Consider the following 21,558-nt stretch of genomic DNA (forward strand, 5'->3'; position numbering starts at 1 on the left):
CACTCCCGCAATTTATGATCTGCCAAAGCCACGTGACTGTGGCATGATGCACTTCCTGTCCGCGGTCAAGTGGTCAGATGCCCGCGGCCATCTTTTCATCTTCCCCTTCTCTCTTCTATATCGTAGCCCAATTATGTTGCCACTTATTATCACGTTCACACCCACTAGGAGGTGGGCCTGAGCACCATTAAGGTGGAAAAAACAAACAATTTGCCTACACAAGAGTAATATTTAAAGAACACTCCCTTATACCCTGTATTATGCTTGAAAAAGGAGGTTCTTTTGCCTCAAAAAAGTGTTGCATACGTTTTATTGGAGACATGCCTCTACTGTAGATGTGGATTGTATGTCCTTTATGATTTCCATATATTTTTTAACTTTTTTTATGTTCCTATATGTTTGAAATAGATAATAACATTTTGGACTTTTACACCAGCCTTTTGAGGTTACTTCGAGCTAACATGGATTATAGAAGAGTCCCGCTGGTCTAGCGGACTCCTCTATGCAGTAAGTGTGAAAAAAATGTATCTTCTTCATTGCCTGTCTGATATTTGTTATACTACCAACCCACCAGGAGCGCAGGAATTTTTTTACTTCCACCTTTTGCTTGCCCATCCAGAGAAGGCCATGCATATTTCAAGACAATGCTAAACCACATACTGCATCCACCACAGCAGCATATCTTCACAGAAGAGTTCGGGTGCTGAACCGGCCGCCTGCAGTCCAGACCTTTCACCAATAGACAACTTTAAGCACATTATGAAACAAAAAACCCAGTAAAACCCTGGACTGTTGTGCAGCTACAATCCTACATCAGACGTTTACAGACTTTTGTAAGAAAAAAAAGGGGGGGAGGGAATGCTGCACAATGGTAGACGCGGTCCTGTTACAACTTTTTTGAGATGTGTTGCTGCCATCAATTTCTAAATAAGTTAATTCTTTAAATAAAATTGAAAAATGTCTCCCTTTCCCTTTCTGATATGTATTCTATGTTCTATTGTGAATAAAATAGGGTTAGTTTCTTTATATTTTACACTGTCCCAACTTTTTTGGAATTGGGGGTTGCAATTGAAAGGGTAAACAAACTGTGGCACAAAGAGTTGTCATAACATGCTAAGTCATGTTAAACTTTGCTGTATCTAGAACTTATCAAATGGTTTATTATACCTGAATATTGCTACTAGTTAACATAGATAAGCAAAAGCACGTGCAAGAAGCCAAGATCCACCAGCAGAGTTAATGAAAGCTCCTCCTGTGAGTCCAATGAGGCCATACACCTTCCATAGCTGTCGGCCTAGTGCTCAGTCAGCTGATGGCTATTACTTCCCCCATACACATAAACGCTTGTTTCAGCCAAGCGTTTATGTATTTTCCATGGGGAGAGTACAGAAACATGCAAATAGGCTCCTCCGGCGACAGCTTATCTCCCGGAAGAACTAAAGGATCAGAAGTTAAAATTCAACGTGCCCAATCCTTCTGTCTCCTGACATCCTCTGTTGGGGTGAAAGTAGCGAGATCCCCATACACATACAACAGATGGCCAATCGGAATGAGGCTACATTCACACGTGTGAGTTCTGTGCGTTGCGAGATGCACAAAACCTGTGCGAATATGAATTCTATTTTTTTGAATAGAGTCATGGACATAAGTGATTATTTTTTCCCTCATAGCGATGCTGCGAGGTAAAAAAAAAATTGCTGCATGTCCCTCGGAACGCATCGACCATCACTTTCAATGGGACAGTCAAACACATTACATGCTGTGCGGTGTGATGTTTCCCACTGAAATCAGTGGGAAACACTTGCAATCTTCTGATGCGCATGAAGCAAGTGCCAGAGGGTTGCATTTTCACAGAATTGATGCAAGGCGTTTTTGCATCCACGGGCAAAATGAGTGTCGACAAGCGCAATATCAGGCTGGGTTTCTTGGCCCGGCTGTGTGAATGTAGGCTTAGACTACATTATTCCTCGTCTTTGGAGGCCTGAAGTCTCTGGATGAAATCTTGAAAATAACAATGTCAAAGTAAAGATATGTATTCCACCTGCTCAAACAACAAACTACAGAGGGTTTTATCCAAGTTAGCACAATAAATGTCTGTTTTTTTTTTTTACTTTTATTTTATTTAGATCAGGAACCTTGCAAACGTGAAAGGAACGTGTTATTTGTATAGTGCCAACTTATTCCACAGCGCTTTCAGGTAATTTGTTTATTAACCCCTTAAGGACATGGCCTATTTTGGGGTTAAGGACGCAACGATTTTTGGCGGATTTTCAAAAGTCATAACTTTTTTACTTTTCTGTTGATGCGGACATATACGGGCTTGGTTTTTGCGTGGCGAACTGTAGTTTTTATCGGTGCTATTTTTGGGCACATTGACTATATTGTAAAACTTTTTATTATTTTTTTTATGATAACAGGGAAAGAAAACACATCAATTCTGCCATAGATTTATTTTTTTACAGCGTTAACTATGCAGTATAAATGACACAATCCATTTTTTCTGCGGGTCGGTACGATTACAACGATACCAAAATTCTTATATATTTTTTTAGGTTTTTCCACTTTTCTGCCATAAAAACCCTCTTTTGGAAATCTTTTTTTTTCTAAATCGCTGCATTCAAAGTCCTGTAACTTTTTTATTTTTATATGTACAGAGCTCTATGTGGGCTTATTTTTTGGAAGACGAGCTGCAGTTTTTATTGGTACCATTTTGGGGTACATCCGGCTCTTTTGATCACTTTAATTGCGTTTTTAGGGAGACAAAATGCTAAAAAGTAGCATTTTGCCTCAGTTTTTTTTAACCCTTCTTTCCGTGCACAGTCAAAAGCATGTGCAACTTATTGTAGGTGTTGTTACAGATCCGTCGATACCAAATATGTGAGATTTAAACTTTTTTTTCCTTTTTTATGCTAATATGAGAAAAAGCACAAAAAGTATTTAAAAAATTTTTTTTTTTACATTTTCCTTTTTTGTTCATTTTTATTATCCTTTTTTTTTTTACACTATTGGTGTCCCTCTAGGGGACTTACAGCACAGCACTGATGATCGCTGTGATAAGCTTATACAGCCATCACAGGCTATGGCAATACAGGACGCCGGTATTTGGCGTACTATTGCCATGGCAACCAGCCGGGCTCTCTGCAATTATATTGCAAGAACCCAGCAACTTCACAGAGGCTCCCCTCTGTGAACCCTTAGATCTACATAGATCGCGGCAGGGAAGGGGTTAACAGTGGGGGGGCGCATCTCCGATGACTGACAGCCGGCTCCCGCTGCGGGATAGCGCGAGATCTCTACTGATCTCGCGCTATCCCCAGGACGTAAGTTTACGCCCTGTTGCAGGAAGTAGCCCGCAGCCAGGACCTAAACTTATGCCCTGGAACGGGAAGGGGTTAACCCCCAGCAAGCTGGGTACTCCTTTTGCCGATCTCGGAAGGATAGAAGGCTGAGTCAAGCTTGAGGCGGCCACCTGAACCTTGCGGAGATTGAACCCGCAACCTTCAGGTCGTGAGTGAGAGCTTAGGACTGCATTCTGTTGCCTTAACACTCTGCGCCACACACAAACAGGAATGGATTTCTAGAAACTCAATATAAAAAAAAGAAAGAAAGAACATTTGCTATGTTTGTGGTAATTTGAAATGATCAGACACTTATTAGGAACTCATATTTCCAGATTAAATATTCCTGTAGCACAGAAATTGGTGAGTAACAGTAACTTTCATCCATTTCGTATTACCTGGACATTGGCAAAGTCCACGCGGTTGAGGTCATTAAGCATCTGGTTAATCTGAGATGTGTTCTGGAGAACAGCACGCGCTGCCTGAGCCAAGTGATTGAGAGATGTGTATCTTCGCAGAGTTTGAGCAAAGGCACTTACAGCAGCAACCTGTCGAACCCAAAAAGGCATTAAGACTAAAGTTTCAGTGGCAACTTGCATTCTTCCTACTTTTGTGAAAGCAAACGTACCTTGGTTTGTACCATTCTTTGTGGAATATTACTCATGGCACTAGAGAGCCAACCTTCAAGGCTTTTTGCAAAGTTTCGAACGGCTTGGGTCAAGGCACCTGAAGGAAAAGGAGAAATCAGTACATTATACATACCAGAAAACATCCCATGGCTTTGCATCAGTTTTCTGTTGGGAAAAAGTTGGAAATGATGCAGATTTGCTACTTTTTTCACCCCTGGACGATACGTTAGTCACTTACATTGCAGCAAACTATCAGAAGAAAGAGTTGTGTTGATGTATACAGCAGAAATAGGCCTACAAGGAATACAGCTATTCTCCCTGCGCTGGTTGTCAGCCTCTGGCTGTAAACAATAAATGTTCTAAAAGCAGAGATCTGAAAATGGTGAAAAATTTAACCACCCAGTGGGAGTTTATAAGACCATTTTTGCTAGTTTTCTGGCATATCAAAGACACAAATTTCGTTGCACATTATATTTGTGCAAAAATGTGCAATTTCTACCACCTTTTGCTACTTTTGAATAGTAGTGAGAAAAAGGTCAGGGCTTAAAAGAGGGGCAGAGCCTTGTAGAAGCTGTTGGAGAAAAGTCGAGTGGCCCCCATAAACATTCCTGCACACTTGTTTTCTCTCTCCCAGAAAGAGTTAGTAATAGTAAAGAGGGGTTTTCTGAGTCGTACAATTTCTGTAGTTCCAGCCCCCATGCAGTAAAATAACAATTAGGCTGCATCCACACGGGCTACAAAATTATTGCTACAACCCGCATGTATGTGAAGTTAATGGTTTCCAATGGGTTCTTGCACATGAGAGATGTTTTGTTGCCTGAAAGAACCCATAAGAAACCATGAGCTTCACATATATGCCTTTTGTAGCAAGATTTTGTAGCCCGTGTGGATGCAGCCTTAGGCCACCTGCAGACGGCCAGGTCGGATTGGGCTGCGAGAATTCTTGCAGCGGGACCCGACCCGAGCCCCTGCAGAGAGCAGCACATCACTCACCCACTCCCGCGGCCCCAGATCTTTCATGTGTCGGCTGCCGGGCAGCCGATGCATGTGCAGACTGGAGCCGGCGGCCGGGGAGTGACGTTTCTGTGCGGGGCTCTGCGAGCTCCGCACAGAAATAGAGCATGCCGCAATTTGTTTTCTGCGCATGACTTCGCGCGGACAAATCGCGGCCATCTGCATAGGATTGCGTATTGTAATGCAATCCTATGCAGGCGTGTACGGGCGGAAATTCTGCGGGGAATCCCGCCGCGGAATTTCCGCCCGTGTGCAGGAGGCCTTAAGCATTTGCTCACTTCTCCCCCGCAGTGCTGCTTGGTCCTCTGCACCTGTGTTTGTGTACACGCTGCAGTCCCGCCTGGTTTACGGGATGTTACAGAGGCTTAAGCTAAAACAGAGCTCAGTGACTGAGAGCTTGGCTCTGTTATTGGCTGCAGCTCTGTAAACCTGATGTCAGAAAGGAGACCTGTAACATCAGTGCAGGAGTGAGGGAGAGGAGAATGTATGCTTATTTGTTATTTTACTTCAGGGGGAGCTCGATTTACAGAAACTCTACAACTTGGAAAACCCCTTTAATAAGATATACGTATCCCAAAATGTTGACATATTGAAAAAAACAACTCATTTTGCAGCAAAACAAGTCCTCCTACGGTTATGTTGTCAGAAAAATAAAAAAAAGTTATGGCTTTCAGATTGTGATGATTAAAAAATACAAAACCCAATACATTCTTAAGGCCCAAAAGGGCTATGTCTTTAAGGGGTTAAAGAGGGTCTATCGCCTCTCCTGACATGTCCGTTTTAGTGGAGAATTCTGCAGCATCCTCTCATAGAAAGTTGCACTATGCCATTTCTCCAAGAAATGTATGAATAAATTGACAACTGGGTGTGGTGTGTGTCTACAGTATTGTAGGGACAGAGTCCGTGTCCAGGGACACATCTCCAACTATTTCTGCAGGATTGACACAACACAAAGGAGCCGTTTCAGTGAATTTTTCTGCTACTTTTCTGGTGTACAAAAGTTGCACATGTTGGCACCGCGTCTTCTGGGAAGAATGTGGAGGAAACAAAGGCTGCCTGAAAGTACAAGGACATCCCTGTGGTGCAGCTCCTTTCTTCAGAACACAGCAGGCACAGAGCGCCAATAGAAAACATAAAAGGTCCTAGAAGGAGCTGAAGGACCTTTCATGATGTCACAGTCATGTGACCATCTGGGGGAAAAAAAAATCAGTCTGGAGTAAAAATTAAATTTTACTGAATTAAAGGGAATCTCTCAGCTGAGAAATGTTGTCTAAACTGCAGGCGTCAAGTTATAGAGCAGGAGGAGCTGAGCAGACTGATATGTAGTTTTATGGGGAGAAGATTCAGCATAACTTCTATTTTATTCATCTATATCTCTGCACATTCTGAGCTCAGCAGTCCAATGGGCGGGGTTATCGGTGTATGACTGTACATAAAGGGTAGCTGTCAATCACTGATAGCTCCACCTATCGGACTCTTCTGCTTAGAATGTGCAGAGATATAATTAAATATAATACAAGTTCTACTGAATCTTTCCCCATAAAACTATATATCATTCTGCTCGGCTCCTCCTGCTCCATAACATGATGTCTGTTATTTGAACAGCAAGTTAAAGTTGACAGACTCGCTTTAATAAAACCAATGTGTAAGGTGTGTGCAGTAATGCTTTATGGATTAGGTGTGCGCTGCAGAGTGCTGTGTATGTTTTGCACAGCTGTGTGGATATATGAAATGTATATCTCTATAGTATATGTGTGCGAGAAAAGATAGGACCTGACCTATCTTTGGTGCATGCTTTCCATAAACTCCTATGGGAGCTGGAAAACCGCACCTCCGATTGTGTGAATGAGAATTCACTCATTCACACGATCTTTAGTGCAGTATAGCTGCAATCTTTTCACGCGCCTCCACTGCTCTAAAACAGCGCTTGTGTGAACGAGACCTCATAGCAAGGTGTGACCTAAGCTAACTTCACAATGGCAAGCGCAATATGGGGTTGGGATTCACCATGTGAATCCGCCATGGATGCACAAATGGCTTTGCATCACTTTGCGAGTGTAAATCCTCCTGTCGCGGGTGTCAACCGCAGTGGAACATTGCAGAGTTGTTTTCAATGGGAGCCCGCGCATCCCCGGCACCTAGCACGCAGAAAGATAGAACATGCTGCGATTTGTTTCTTGCATCGCGGTGCGGCAAAGCATCGATCATGTGTATGACGCCATTCATAAGAATGGGGTTCATATTTGAGCATCTCACAATGCACAAATCTCACACGACTTTGATGCCCGTGTGAAGGCAGCCCTAATATCCAAACAATACGTGGTTAAGAGAGATAAGTGAGGAGAGCTCCAGTTCCTCTTCCAACTCCTCTTGTCATTCACAGCACCGGTAGAACAACACTACCTTCTGCGTTCTCGCATGATACTGTATTGACATAAAATGTAGAGAGCTTAAAGAAGAAAAGGTTGGAGAGCATGAAACCGTCAGCACTTCTCTCTTTGAGGTAGCCGGTGAAGGTCACAAGTCTCTTCATGTAGTGAAAAGCTGTAGGCGTTAGATTGTTCTGTGCTATACGGCATGTAATAAGTCCTGCACAACGCAGACCCGCACAGCAACTGAAAGCAGCTTTGTTTGCCACAAGGTTCTTTGGGATTACTGCTCTTCAGAAAATCACATTGACTTTCAAATTCCTGCTGCTTGGCTTATGGGCAGAATAGAGACACACAGGCTGCAGCAAAATAATGACGGGAAGGCTACAAGATCGTAGCCAGTAAGCTGCGAGCACAAATACTACATTCATGGAAAGAAAGAGCAGATTATGTGTAATGCCCATTAGGAAGATTACCTGCATTTGACATGGATGGTGTACATGTTTATAGGGCAACACAAAGTGCATAATTACTGCATGCCAAGCAAGCATTATGTAGGAGTATTGGCCAGTGAATCAGCGCGGGCTCCACTACCAGCTCCGCCAGACCGGGAACGGGCGATTTCATACCTGCACGTCACATGATATAGGTATATTACAAGACGCTGAAGGGCAGGAGTTATTGTGCCGTTACCGTTCTATCACGTATGGATTATGACTTTGTCGTGACACATCCTAGAAATACAGAAGGCTGCCTGGAAAGCTGTAGCCATTGTACACAATCACAGCACCAACATGCTGCCCTATGGAAGGTTGTAGTACAGAAGGCACTTGTAGGAATGTGGCTTTAAACTTATGTAGTTGGGAGACTTAACACTATAAAGGCTGCAACTGATAAAGATGCCAGTAAGCACAATAGGGTCGATTCAACAATGGATTTACTCCAGTTTGCTGGCGTAAACGAATTAAAGAATATGGTATGTGCGCCAAATGCCTTATTTAGGACACCCGGCACCTACGTACTGAAAAGTCGGTGAGGTTTCAGAGTTTATATTCCCCACGGTCAAAGATTTCCAACACTTATTGATTGCTAAATAGATCTGTTATATTTTTTTTTACAGGAACCATAAGGGATATAAGTCATGATACCAGTGTGAACACAGCCTTAATCTCTGACACAAGGCGCTAAACTAAGGGCCAACAGATTAACCCCTTAGTGACCACCTCATAGACTTTTTACGTCATGCTTTGCTGGGCTTTAATCCTCAGGGCCGTAAAAACACGCTTCCTCAGGGGATTAAAGACCTGCAGGCTGTGGACATGACAGCTCCACGCTGACGGATACCGGAGGTAGCCAAAAACCTAGAGCGGTCATTGGCGGGTTGTGGGAAGCTCCGCCCTTGGTCACACGATTGCCAGTATCCAATGGATAGCAGCGATCACATGAAAATAAATAAAAAGTTTTTAAAAGTTAAAGATTCAGCTCCCCTCATGAAAATACTCACCCCCGTCCTCTGTGATGTGAACTGGTCCTCCAGGACCTGACGCCGGTCTTCTGTGCACGCGTGCCAGACGTCATTACGGCAGCCGTATGTGCAGAAGGCCAGGAGGCCCAGCATGTTTGAAATCTCCTGGCAGGAGATATCACCAGGGAACGTGGTGACTAGTTCCCGGGTTATCCATTGGATAACTGTGAGAGCCTGGAGATGTCACGGGGTGCTGCAATATGTGGTTCCTAGTCACCTGATCGCTGTTATCCAATGGATAAAGGCAATAACGTAAAAGTAAAAAAAAAAGTTGAAGATTCATCTCCCTATGCGATCGGTGAATGGAGATGAAACTTCTTACTGGAGACCTCCGCATTTTAACCCCAACGTGATCATCCTCCATGGCCCTTTCACAGCTTCTGCACATACGCCCGCTGGCAGAATGCCGGACACACATGCAGGAGCCGGAAAGGGTTCGGGAAATGTAATATTTCCTTGCTCCTGTCTAACAAAGGTCGCCGAGAGCCTGGAGCAGTGACTGTTGGCCTCGTTGAATGGTCCTTGGTCACATGATAAAAGGTAAGCGGTCTACCTTAGGCTGGTCTCGCACAACCGGATACAAATTGCGGATTCTTCATGCATTTGATCCCCGGTAAAACGCGGATCAATCAAATGCATTGAATTACACAATTACACTCACATTAGCAGGTCGGAATTACGTAATCCACTCACAGAAAACAGAATGCAGCATGCTCTATTTTACAGTGGATATCCACAGCATACAGCCTATTGTGATCTATGGTCGCGGATATACCTGCAGCCCATACGTAACTACATTGTGTACGAGCTGCGGATACCCGCGTCATCGCAAACCGAAAATGCCACAACGGGGCTCACAGCTGGGATCCACTGCAGGCCTCCGCAAGCAGAATCCACATACGGCTGTGTGGGCCTGGAGCTATCCAGACCGCTACCTGGAATACGTAATTTACAAGAAGTGCCCGGAATGCCCGCGTTCCTGCAGTTCCAGAAGCAGCTTGTTGAGAGCCTTCAGTGTGAGACCGCCACACCTCAGCAAGCTTACGAAGCCTCACAGAGCGCCACTTTTTACACCCCATCCCCGCCGCTGAGGTCAAGAAATACCCCACAAAAAAGTGTGCCCCATGTGCGCAATTCATTCATATGTGTGCTGTACAAAAAAAAAACGTTTTTTTAAATTGACACACTTGCCAAAAAAAAGAAAATCCCATTTTTTTTCCTTCCGCTTAGCTTAGATTCATTCAAAAACTGAGAGGTCAAAATATGCGGTACATAGATGAATTTGTTAAGGGGTCTAGTTTTCAAAATGGGGTCATTTGTGGGGGTTCTCTGTCGTTTTGGCCACTTAAGGGCTCTACATGTGGCAACGGAGCTTAAAACACCTTCGCAAAATGTCTGTTCTGAAAGCAGCCAGCTCCTCCTTTCGGTTTGGGCCTTGTTGTACATACTGACATAATATTAGGGCCATAATGGGTATGTTTCTGAACACAGGATAAACAGGGGTATCCATTTTGGGGTGTAAATCCTCATTTTCCTGTGCACTATAGAAAACATATTGCCTTTAAAATATGAAATTTTATTTTTTCTCCTCTAAATTGCATTAATTCCTGAAAAGAAATTGTGGGGTCAAAATACTCCTGACACCCCTCAGTGAATACATTAAGGGGGGTAGTTTTTAAACTGGGGTCATTTGTGGGGGTATCTATCATCCTGACACTCATGAGCCTTTGCAATCTTGGCTTGGTGCATGAAAACAAAGTGTTCTTCAAAATGTTGATAATCAATCTTAAATTTGTACGTCCCCTAAATAGTTTAAAAAAACACTAAAGTTTTTCAAATGTGCGTCCAGAATAAAGTAAACAGATGGAAATACATGTGCGAACATGCTGTACAAATTTTTGATAAGATATATATTTGAGATATTGCAATTAAAAATGTGAAAAGAATTTCAAAATGTTCCCAATTTTGGTGTTTTTAATAAATATACACATTCTATGGGTCTATTTTTACCACCTAAATGAAGTACAATATGTGGCGAAAAAACAATGTCAGAATCACTTGGATATGCAATACCTTTATGGAGTTATTCTATGTTAAAGTGACACATGTCAGATTTCCAAAATTTGGCCTGGCATTAAGGAGCAAACAGGCTTTGTCACTAAGGGGTTAATGGCGTTTTGCTTAGAATATAGTGGGAGAAGTTTCCATGGATGTGCTCTTCTGACGTGTACCAAGACATATCAGAATATTGTTCTTGGCTTGATAATCTTTCAAATAAAACCCACTTGTTACCAGATTTCGCGATACAACTTTAGAATCCTCGTGAGACGCTCCTCATGGCAAAGATCAATTCCGACTCTCTACTTATAAAAGAATCGGATGAGTACTTCTAATCCTCCTCGGCAATAATCGTGAAGAAACGTGTACATGAGTCACTCAAATAGAATCTACTTATGGTGTGTGGGTTACATAATATCAAGAAGTAGCCACCGGAAATAATCCAATCTCACGTATCCGGCGTGCTAATATATAATCAAGTTCCTGCTCCCTGCCCAATCGGCAACAAGTAGGACAGGAAACTCTGTGGTCGTTGGGGACCAGATGCTATAACACCCACACATACAATCGCGTGATTGGACACTTACCTTTAGTGACTGCCAACGGTGTGGTTGGATGGTTCACACCACGTCCTTTACTTGTTTATTTTTTGTTTTATGTGTTGTGCCCCTATGTGTATATTTTAATAATCGTCTAAATAAAAATTGAATCTTTTATTCTAAGTCACCACTGTGATAGGGCAATTTCTAGTTAAATTTGGAGACTTTCACTCTGCCTCCTCTGTGAAACATTGTTACCAGATTGTGGACTAAAGTTGCTCGGGCACATTCAGTAAAACTTACTAGGAATTGGTCTTAGGACATCAGGAATGAGGATCTCCACCAGAGCTTGATACATCACATGGTCACAGTTGCACATCCACTTCAAAATGGATTCGTTTTTGCAGAGCAGAACCAGCTTTGACTTTGGCAGTCTGCTTTCCATTTCACTCAGATTGCTGCCAAAAAAAAGATGAGGTAGAGATGAAATCTATTACATCAAGTAGCACATGCAATACAGACAGACATAATGGACAGGAACTTGTGGCTTTAATTCTAACCAATATAAGCGCAGTACGCAAGTAGACATTTATGAGATAATGTGATGAAAAGTGAGCCATTCAAGGTTCAGCCACTAAGTTGTATGGGTAGTGTCACAGCGCCCTATATCTGCCGAGGGCTCTTCGGTTCCCTTTATCCTACCACACCCCAGTTTAACTCAGTGTTTCCTAGCTCCGGTCCTCAAGGCACCCCAAGAGGTCATGTTTTCAGGATATCCTATAGTAAGAACACCTGTGGCAATGTCTGAGGCGCTGACAATAATTACATTACCTGTGCGATACTTAGAAAATCCTGAAAACATAACCTGTTGGGGGTCCCTGAGGACTGGAGTTGGGGAACACTGGTTTAACTGCTCATCCTATACTTTCAAAGGCACAGATGGGCACATATAAGTAATATGGGCTAATTGGCTTCTTGCTCATTGGTTTTTTTTTGCCTTCCTCTGGAACAACAAGGAAGAGGGTTGGAACAGGCTCAACTAGATGGACATTGTCTTCATTCAGCCTAACCTACTATGTTACTATGTGTGAATGTAGTTGTTTTACCATATATCTGAATTAAACTTTGTGTCCTGGTGAGAAAATACAAAGCACATATTGCGGTATCGGGAACATCCTATTCTAGAGTGAGGGGTCCTTTACTTACCCAGTTTCTGTAATGGTGGTGCCATCAGCGGTTGTGGTTGGAGAGTAACGCCAAAAGGTTTGCCACAGTTTCTCAATCAGACTAAACTGCAGGTTTACCACAACATCCAGTATTGCCTAAGTGATAGAGGACAAAAAAAAATCACCATTTAACTTTTTTGTCAACTTTGTAGTGTTTAAATATGCTCATCTCTATGAAAAAAAGAGTTTCATCAGGAAGTAGTAAGTCAAGGAGTCAAATAATAATGCACATATTGCATCGTACCTTTGCCTTTCCATTAGCATACACCGTACTGGCTTTTACACCACAGGACTGTATTAAAGGAGTCATCTAACCCATACCCACCACTTGTTCCTCCCGGAGATCAGGCACTGAAGCTCTGGGGGTTCCCCCACTGGTATCCATTTAGAAGAAATGTGCAACAATGGCGTTTCACAGTGCTCGTGACCACTGCAGCAAATCAGTGGCCGCTGCGGTCATGTGCCGTAGTCCTGGCATTCTGGTTCTCATTGCTGAGTGGTGACGCTAGTAGTATGGCACATGACTGCTGCAGTGGTCTCATACTACCTGCTTGTAAAATAAAGACCAGGAGGGATCATTGAACTCCAGCTCCCGCTCACCGGGAAAAAAGACAAGAATACCGCTTCTTTTTGTTTACAGAAATGGCAGCATTTTTTTCATTGTTTTTTAAGACAGATAACGCCCGTACAGTGAATGTCCGTTCATCGACATCATATAAAAAAACCTTATGTCTTATATATTAGTAATAGTCAATCATAGGACTATTCTTACTGAATACACACAGTTGTGAATGGAAGTCACTTTTCCCTTGTTTTTCTTGGAATGATACTGTATTGTGGCTAAGGTGCTTTTCCAATAGAAATATTAATAGTGCTAATAACATTTTTATTTCATGCATTTTCACTCCACCTCTTAAAAACCTTTCACAATTTTCATTGCTTTTTTAAAGAAATTGCATTTTTTAAACTATTTTCCAGCATGTATGTGCACGGCTCATCTCAAGGTAATTTTCTGAAATTGGAAAAACAATAAACTTTTAAGACACTCTAAAATACTCCAACGCTTTTCATATTCAACCGGTGGCTTTGTACTAATGAAAATTACAGTAAATATAGAGAATTCGGGGACATTACAATATAAGTATACTTTCTTACGAGGGCCTATAAAACTGTGGATTTATTCACTATTGTCAAAAGCTCAGCACTTCTTCATGGTGTTGCTTTAATGATGGCAGATACATTCGTGAGAAGGAAAATACCTAGCATGTGCAATATGGAGATCAATGAGGAGATTTATACATCCCTTTAACCCTTTCCAATCCACTGTCTGACATCTAAAGACATTATGATTTAAGGCTGTACAGCTCCCATGTTGGAAGACATCCGTCGGGGTTCTCTTACTGTATATTGCCAGCCTCTTTCCTGTCTGAGCCTATCCAACGTGTCACCTCATGCAGTACTGGCTTTAGCCAGCATATAGCGCCGTTGTATAAAGGCACAAAAAGAGTAAGCCCCCTAGGATACAAATTGGATTGGAAAGGGTTAATAAGCAATGTCGAGGGGACTCTTGCTCAAAAGAAAATAATTGGTGGCACAGCTAGGGAGGGTGCATAAAGCAAGGTATCAAGTCTGGGCATGTTATATTGTGGTTAAAACTTGCACTTGTAGGAAAAATGAAGATGATCAATGAGCTGTCAACTAAAGGGCGATGTTTCTACAGTAACCTCTATATAGATGATTATAATAACATGGGCACATAAGACTCAAGAGATGTTAAAGGAGATGTCTCGAGGAAGCCGTGAATTTTTTTTTTTGCCCAGTCCCCCTAATTAAGCAAACATTACTAAGCCCCCCTGTAAATGACTTTTCTAGCTGGTTCGTACTTACCGTTCCAGCGTTTCAGCAACTTATAAAAGTTTCCCCAAGATGGCCGCCGGCTCCTTTCCCGTCGCTTGCTGCAGCCCGACGTGCGCGCTCCCGAGACGCTGCCAGCTGTGTCTCCATGGCAACCGGACGCCCCGCAGCCGCCGACCGGACCCACCGCAGCCGCCGACGAGTCACCCACAGCCAGGCAGCAGGTAACCGGCGCTAGCCCCCGGCTCCCCCCCCCCCGCGCTAGACCCCGGCTCCCCCCCCCCCCCGCGCTAGACCCCGGCTCCCCAGCGCTACGCTCCCGGCTCCCCAGCGCTACGCTCCCGGCTCCGCTAGACCCTCAGCCCAGGTGAAGGCCCCGGAGCCCAGGTGAAGGCCCCGGAGCCCAGCGCTAGGTACCGGAGCCCAGGTGAAGGCCCCAGAGCCCAGCGCTAGGTACCGGAGCCTAGCGCTAGGTTCCGGAGCCCAGGTGAAGGCCCCGGAGCCCAGCGCTAGGTTCCAGAGCCCAGCGCTGGGCTCCGGGGCCTTCACCTGTCAGTGAACATCACCCCCGACCCATCACTTACCTGGGCGGCTTCTCGGGAGAGCTTGACACCTGGGCGGCTTCTCGGGACGGCAGCTCCAGTTTCTGCACCTTCCTCTAACAGAGGATGGTACAGAATGGCCGCTCCAGCGCGCTCCCGAGCAGTGACAGCTCGTCTGCGCATGCGCAGAAGAGCTGTAGCGGGGAGCACACTGAAGCGGCTCGTGCTGAAAGGAGAAGACCGGACTGCGCAAGCGCGTCTAAAAAAGCAAGCTGCCAGCGAATTTAGACGGAACCATGGAGACGAGGACGCTAGCAACGGAGCAGGTAAGTGAATAACTTCTGTATGGCTCATATTTAATGCACGATGTATATTACAAAGTGCATTAATGTGGCCATACGGAAGTGTATAACCCCACTTGATTTCGCGAGACCACCCCTTTAAGCAACATCAACTATTTAAAAGTATTATAAGCATTCTGAAGAAGAGCAAATCTCACTTAAACATGAGACTTTAACCCTTCAGCAAGGGTCTACATGTCCTCCAGTAAACAAAAGCCTACGGTAAAGCTTCATCTAGAATAATCAAGAAAACACAAGAAAGTACAGTAAATAAAGGAGTACTGAGTGAGTAGTAATTCTCACAAAGACACCGCCGCCTTACCTCACAGTGCTCCCGATAAAGAGTCTGCAGTGACTTGATATCTTCAAAGGTTGTACCATCTGGCAGAGAAGATATTTCAACTTCTGCAAACTCTGGAAGTGCTCTAGACGCATCTGTTGCCATGACAACATAATAGAAGAAAGATATTGTGGATGGTGCCAATTACAGCTTCATTAGGAAAATATTTAAGAAGCATAGCAAGACAGACATTCGAAAAGGTCACATTACTTAATGAGCAGAGGCTGGCAAGATTTTATTTTTATGCTTTTATTAATGTTGTTATAAAAAAGTAGATAATATTTTTTAAACAAATGCTGGGATGCGATATGTGTACCAAATTACAACATTTTTCGAATACATCTTTCTTCTGTATATAGAAGAAGAAGTGCAATGGAGAATGCTAATCTATATACATAACGGACGTTGATTAAGTTGTTGAAATCCATTCAAAACAATACATACAGCAAACATAAAAGAGAAGTTAGCACTATAAACAAAGGTGAAGATAATACAGCACAGCACGAATGGTTTCTACCATGCAGTATGATTTACTATTACATATACTTTAAGTGATACATTTCCCAACTGTTAAGGCCTGCATCACATGTTCCTAGTTTGTTACTAAATACGGCCATGCGTGGTTTCCTCAAGATTAGGAGTTTCAATTTTGTATCAGTATCAGTATATGAAACTACTGATAGCATTGTTTACTGAGCAATGAGGAATGACGAGAGATTTCAGCTCTGAAGGTTGTATAGTTGTGAATAGAATCCCGGACTATAATGTGACTGCAATCAGGTTTACCAGAAGATAAATAACTGTACGTAGGCTTTGACTGGCCCACGGGGGAGCCAGTGAATCCCCCAGTGGGCCCCTAAGCTAAAGGTATTGGCAGATATAATATGCATGGTGACCACCCAAGGCTCTAGATTTGGGTGCAGGCCCTAAATGTCAGAAAAGTCTGGGACCTCTCTAAAGTGATGATATAACAAGCTGCATTTGGTTTGTTCCCTTTCAGACGCACTGTGTGTCTATTCCAGCACTGGGACCGCTGGGTGTCATCAGAGGTCACAGGCACTGCTGCTGATTGGCGGGATGTATTTGTGACACAGCTACATTCAGCAGCAATGCCTGTGACCTCTGACGAACCCAGCGATCCCAGCACCACAGAGTCACACAGTGCGTCTCAAAGGAAACCTACCAAATGCAGTTTGTCGCTCCTCTGACAGTCCGTTTACTTCTTCATGTGGCAACCATCGGTACCCCATGTTTAACATCATGAAGAGGACACCTATATACCTCTGGTTGACTGTTTACATGCTGCGGTCAGGAATGCTTGCTCACACAGCGGCTGCCAGAAACATCCAGCATCCGCCAGGTATGATGAGGGCTTGACTCCTAAGCCCACTTCATACCTACCCCCCGCTCTGCGAATACATGTATATCACAGGGAAAAGGGTTAAGAAGTAAAAATGTATTTGTGTCGCCATATTTTGACATTTTATTTTTTTATTTTTCCATCAATGGAGCTGCGTGAGGGTTTTTTTTTTATATATCTTTGAAAATTTTCTAAATATTTTTATTACTTTTCAAACATTTTTTTTTTATCTTTTCATTCAGATCAGTGCTAGGGGACTTTGTTTTTCTGCTCCATTTAGGGAGCAGGAAAATGTCATTCCCTGTCTCAATGGATATGTCTTATGATAAAACTGAATGGCACTGAATTGACCTTACTGACTAGAATGGGGTCCATTTGGTTTCTGGCCATCCAGCCAGCATTTTACAGGATGAAATAGTGCTGCATGCAGGGCTACTTCATTCTGTTTTTAGCAAAAATCAGCAATGGAGTTTCTGAATAGAATCCCTGACACTCATGTGAATGAGACCTCGGTCTAACTAGAGAATGTGAACATAATTGCTTGTAAAATACACTGCAATACTGAAGTATTGCAGTGTGTTAAGCTTTTAGCATTACTCTATCAGACCCTGTCTTTGGTGCCTTCACTATGTCCTCAGCTGTACTGAGAACCATTTGACACTCTGTGACTGCAACACGGAGGGGTTGAGGAACAGAGGGAGCCATGGTCACTATTGACAGCACCATCTGAGAGGATTCTTCTCTGATTCCAGTTGCTGCAGGTCGGTGTCAGCTGAATTACATAACTAGCCACATAGAGTTCAGCTTCTGATCCCGTGCTATATTCTTCCTGCACACATCTATCGTTATGTCACTATAGGGTTAAGGCAAGTTAACTCCACAATATTAGAATTCAGTTGTTTAGGCATGTGCATTTTTTAAATGCTAGAAATAGGACTTGTATACTTTTTGAATTAATTAGATAATTATGTCCATCAAATTTGAAAGTAAAAAAGACATAATGATTAGAATCAATTATCTGGTATTGGAGCGATGGTTAATGCCATTGCACATATCTATTGTTGTGATCACCCTCGTACATCATTCACATCTCACTGAAAATGGCTTCCAAACTTCGTCAGGTAAAGTCAAATTTTCTTGTATCCCATTATTACAAAAAAGTTTTCAGGAAAATAGTTTAGATGATCTGAAATACTGTCTGTTAAAAGTAGAGACCTGTAATAGTATGTGTCAGCAGCATCTCAGCTGTCACATTTACAGCAGGAGATAAACACTAGGATTCCCTCTCTCATTGTTCTCGCTCCCTGCGGGCCAACACAAATGTAAGACTCAGAGGCTGTGAACTCAAGGTTCAGCAAGAATGCAGAACTAAACAAGGTAAGAGGAGGACCAAAGAATGACACAGCAGGCGGAAAGTGAAGGCAGCCGCCAGAAAGTCAACGGCTATAGGAAGATAAAAGTGCAGAGGATACATTCACGGACTACACTGCCCTTCGAAAAAGGTAAAAAAGACATAAATTGCATAGAATAAAAAAGACAACAGAGTGTGCTTGAAAAAAGATAGAAGAAAGCTTAGAATAAGATATTTTGGTGACATTGGATACCCAGATGCCAAGATCTTTAGTAACTACAGGGTTACTTGCAACTTTGATAGAGGGCTCTTTCATGACTTAAATATTGATAACTTGTTCTTAGAATGGGTCAGCAATATCAAATCGGTAAGGGTATGACTTCCTGATCCCCCACTAGTCAACCGTTTAAAGGGGCCCAGGAACTAAGGCGAGTCCTGCGCCTCTTTCTAAGTTCTTTGTCTTAATGTTTATTGAACTGCATTATCAGGCACTTCCACTAGTCACTGTACGACGCTGTGGCATTATACAATAAATGGGCTGTAGCTCACACTCAAGTGCTGGCCAATTAAAACAGTTGATCACAGTTGATTACGGAAGTTGGGCCCCACTATTCTGATATTTTATCAACAGAAAATTTCAATTAATGTTGATCTCCACTTCAATCACATTGGTGACAGCTTGCACTACACTGAAAGGTTGCCATATACTTGTTTAAAGGGTTTTTGAGAGCTAAAAAAAAAAAAAAAAGAAAAAGAATGGCTCAAAATAAAAAATAATCAATACTTACTGTTCAGTGCAGGAGCCCCGGTCCCGGTTATAGAAGATACAGCTGTCATATGTTGCTAATTTTACACGTTACTTCTCAGCCAATCATGAAGTGCCAGCAGTGATGCTACCATCAATGGCATGTGACTACTGAAGATGACTGACTGAGCGGTCATATGTGCAATCAACAATGTGACAGCTGTAGCAGTAGGGATCGGGGCTCCTGCGCTTAAGAGCGAGTATGGATTTTTGTTTTCCCTTGTAAAAACCACTTTACAAAGTATCTGTATGGCTGCTGTAATTCAGTAGCATAGACTTGTATATCTCAGATGAATTTAAAAGAAATGTAAGATAGATTCCTTCGGTACAGTTTTCTTCCTGCTCCCTATTATGGCAGATGGACATCATAAAGCATTAAGGGGGGGTTACTTGCTCAGGACCCATCCTTACAAGCTAGACAAGAAAGCCCTTGCAATATACTTCAGTTGGACATATTGCTGTATGTACTGTACGTAACCAATCAAGACAACACTGCCTAAGGATAAGCCATCAATGAGCGTTGTCCATCTGTAAACTAGTAGTTGCCTATCCTAGGATAGGTCATGAATAGTAGACTTGCACTGAGCTAATTTCTGAAGGAAGAAGACATGCCCATTCCCCTCTGCAGTGGCCTGACTTAAAGGGGTTGTCCCGCGAAACAAAGTGGGGTTATACACTTCTGTATGGCCATATTAATGCACTTTTTAATGTACATTGTGCATTAATTATGAGCCATACAGAAGTTATTCACTTACCTGTTCCGTTGCTAGCGTCCCCGTCTCCATGGTGCCGTCTAATCTTCAGCGTCTAATCGCCTGATTAGACGCGCTTGCGCAGTCCGGTCTTCTCCCTTCTGAATGGGGCCGCTCGTGCCGAAGAGCGGCTCCTCGTAGCTCCGCCCCGTCACGTGTGCCGATTTCAGCCAATCAGGAGGCTGGAATCGGCAACGGACCGCACAGAAGACCTGCGGTCCACCGAGGGTGAAGATCCTGGCGGCCATCTTCACAAGGTAAGTCAGAAGTCGCCAGAGCGCGGGGATTCGGGTAAGTACTGGACGGTTTGTTTTTTTTATGCCTGCATCGGGTTTGTCTCGCGCCGAACGGGGGGGCTATTGAAAAAAAAAAAAACCCGTTTCGGCGCGGGACAACCCCTTTAAACCCAAAGGAAATTGGCAACAATAGTAAGCCGGGCCACTGCTTGGAGAACAGAGCTATCTGCTTCTTGCAGAAAACGGCTCAGGGCACAAGCACAGTGGCCCGGAGAACAGCTGATTCGTGGGGGTCCCTGGTGGCCGACCCCCCACAAATCTACTATTGATAACCTATTCTGAAGAATAATTTAAATAAATTAATAATAAATTGATTTAAAAAAAAAAAAATTTGCTTAATAAAGTCATAATTGAAACGATAAATCAATTGCGCCTCATAATCGATTCAAACATAACCCACGCTCTAGATTTACAGATGTAACCAACGTTAACTTGACTGTGATAACTTTATCTATTCCCAAGCCATTACTATGTTACCTAGACACAAGGAGAGTCTTTGTAAAGCTTACTGGAAGCGCAAATAAATAGTGGTACACAAAGTTATTTTAACGCGTTGACAGTAAAACATGGCCACATCTGTAATGTCTTTTATGTTAGCTGTAAATATAATGTGTGAAGAATTGCTGCAGGCTGTATCTTTTACACTAGTGTGTACTTCTGCAGTCCAGGTTCTTACCTAAGAACTGTTGGTGGTGTTGACTTTGGGCAATGACAGTTTGCTCCACTGATGCACCAGTCTGAGCTCCACTCCCAGCAAATCCGTCCCCCACTCCATCCACCTTCTGCATAGGCTTGTACCTATGAAAGGAAAAATATATACTCTGATTATTGTCCACTTCTGCTAGGTAAAAATAGGCAGCATTGTTTAGCCATTTGGGTCCAGAAGTATTAGGACACCGACACAATTTTCATAACTCAAACTCTGTATACAAACACAATGGGTTACTAGAAAGTAATTATGAGGCAACTAGAGTGATCAAAACGTGTAGCTTTTCATGCATTTTTTTAAGCCAAAGCCAGAAGTGAATTCAAAATGATCCAAAAAGAAAAGAGCGTCTTGCAGTTATAACTTTCATTCCTATAAAACTAAAATAAAGCATGTGACCACCAATAGTATTTGTGACTTGATTTCTCTAATATGATAGTGTTCTGTATCCTATCCTGTATCACACATCCAAGGGAACGGTGTCCAAACAAGAAAAAGAACCAATCTAGATGG

General features: G+C 43.0%; 1 protein-coding gene across 1 annotated transcript in view; it reads right to left on the minus strand.

Moving 5' to 3' along the window:
- The window catches only part of RFX3 (regulatory factor X3), a 246,147-nt gene that overhangs the window by 14,234 nt on the left and 210,355 nt on the right, over window positions 1-21,558 (minus strand). The window contains exons 9-14 of the mRNA XM_066602010.1: window positions 21,016-21,137; window positions 15,758-15,870; window positions 12,679-12,794; window positions 11,776-11,930; window positions 3,967-4,064; window positions 3,737-3,886 (exon numbers count right to left, since the gene is read on the minus strand). Coding sequence (XP_066458107.1) covers window positions 3,737-3,886; window positions 3,967-4,064; window positions 11,776-11,930; window positions 12,679-12,794; window positions 15,758-15,870; window positions 21,016-21,137 — 754 coding nt within the window. The remainder of the gene's footprint in view (window positions 1-3,736; window positions 3,887-3,966; window positions 4,065-11,775; window positions 11,931-12,678; window positions 12,795-15,757; window positions 15,871-21,015; window positions 21,138-21,558) is intronic.

Source organism: Eleutherodactylus coqui, chromosome 5 (genome assembly GCF_035609145.1).
Source record: "Eleutherodactylus coqui strain aEleCoq1 chromosome 5, aEleCoq1.hap1, whole genome shotgun sequence".
NCBI lineage: Eukaryota > Metazoa > Chordata > Amphibia > Anura > Eleutherodactylidae > Eleutherodactylus > Eleutherodactylus coqui.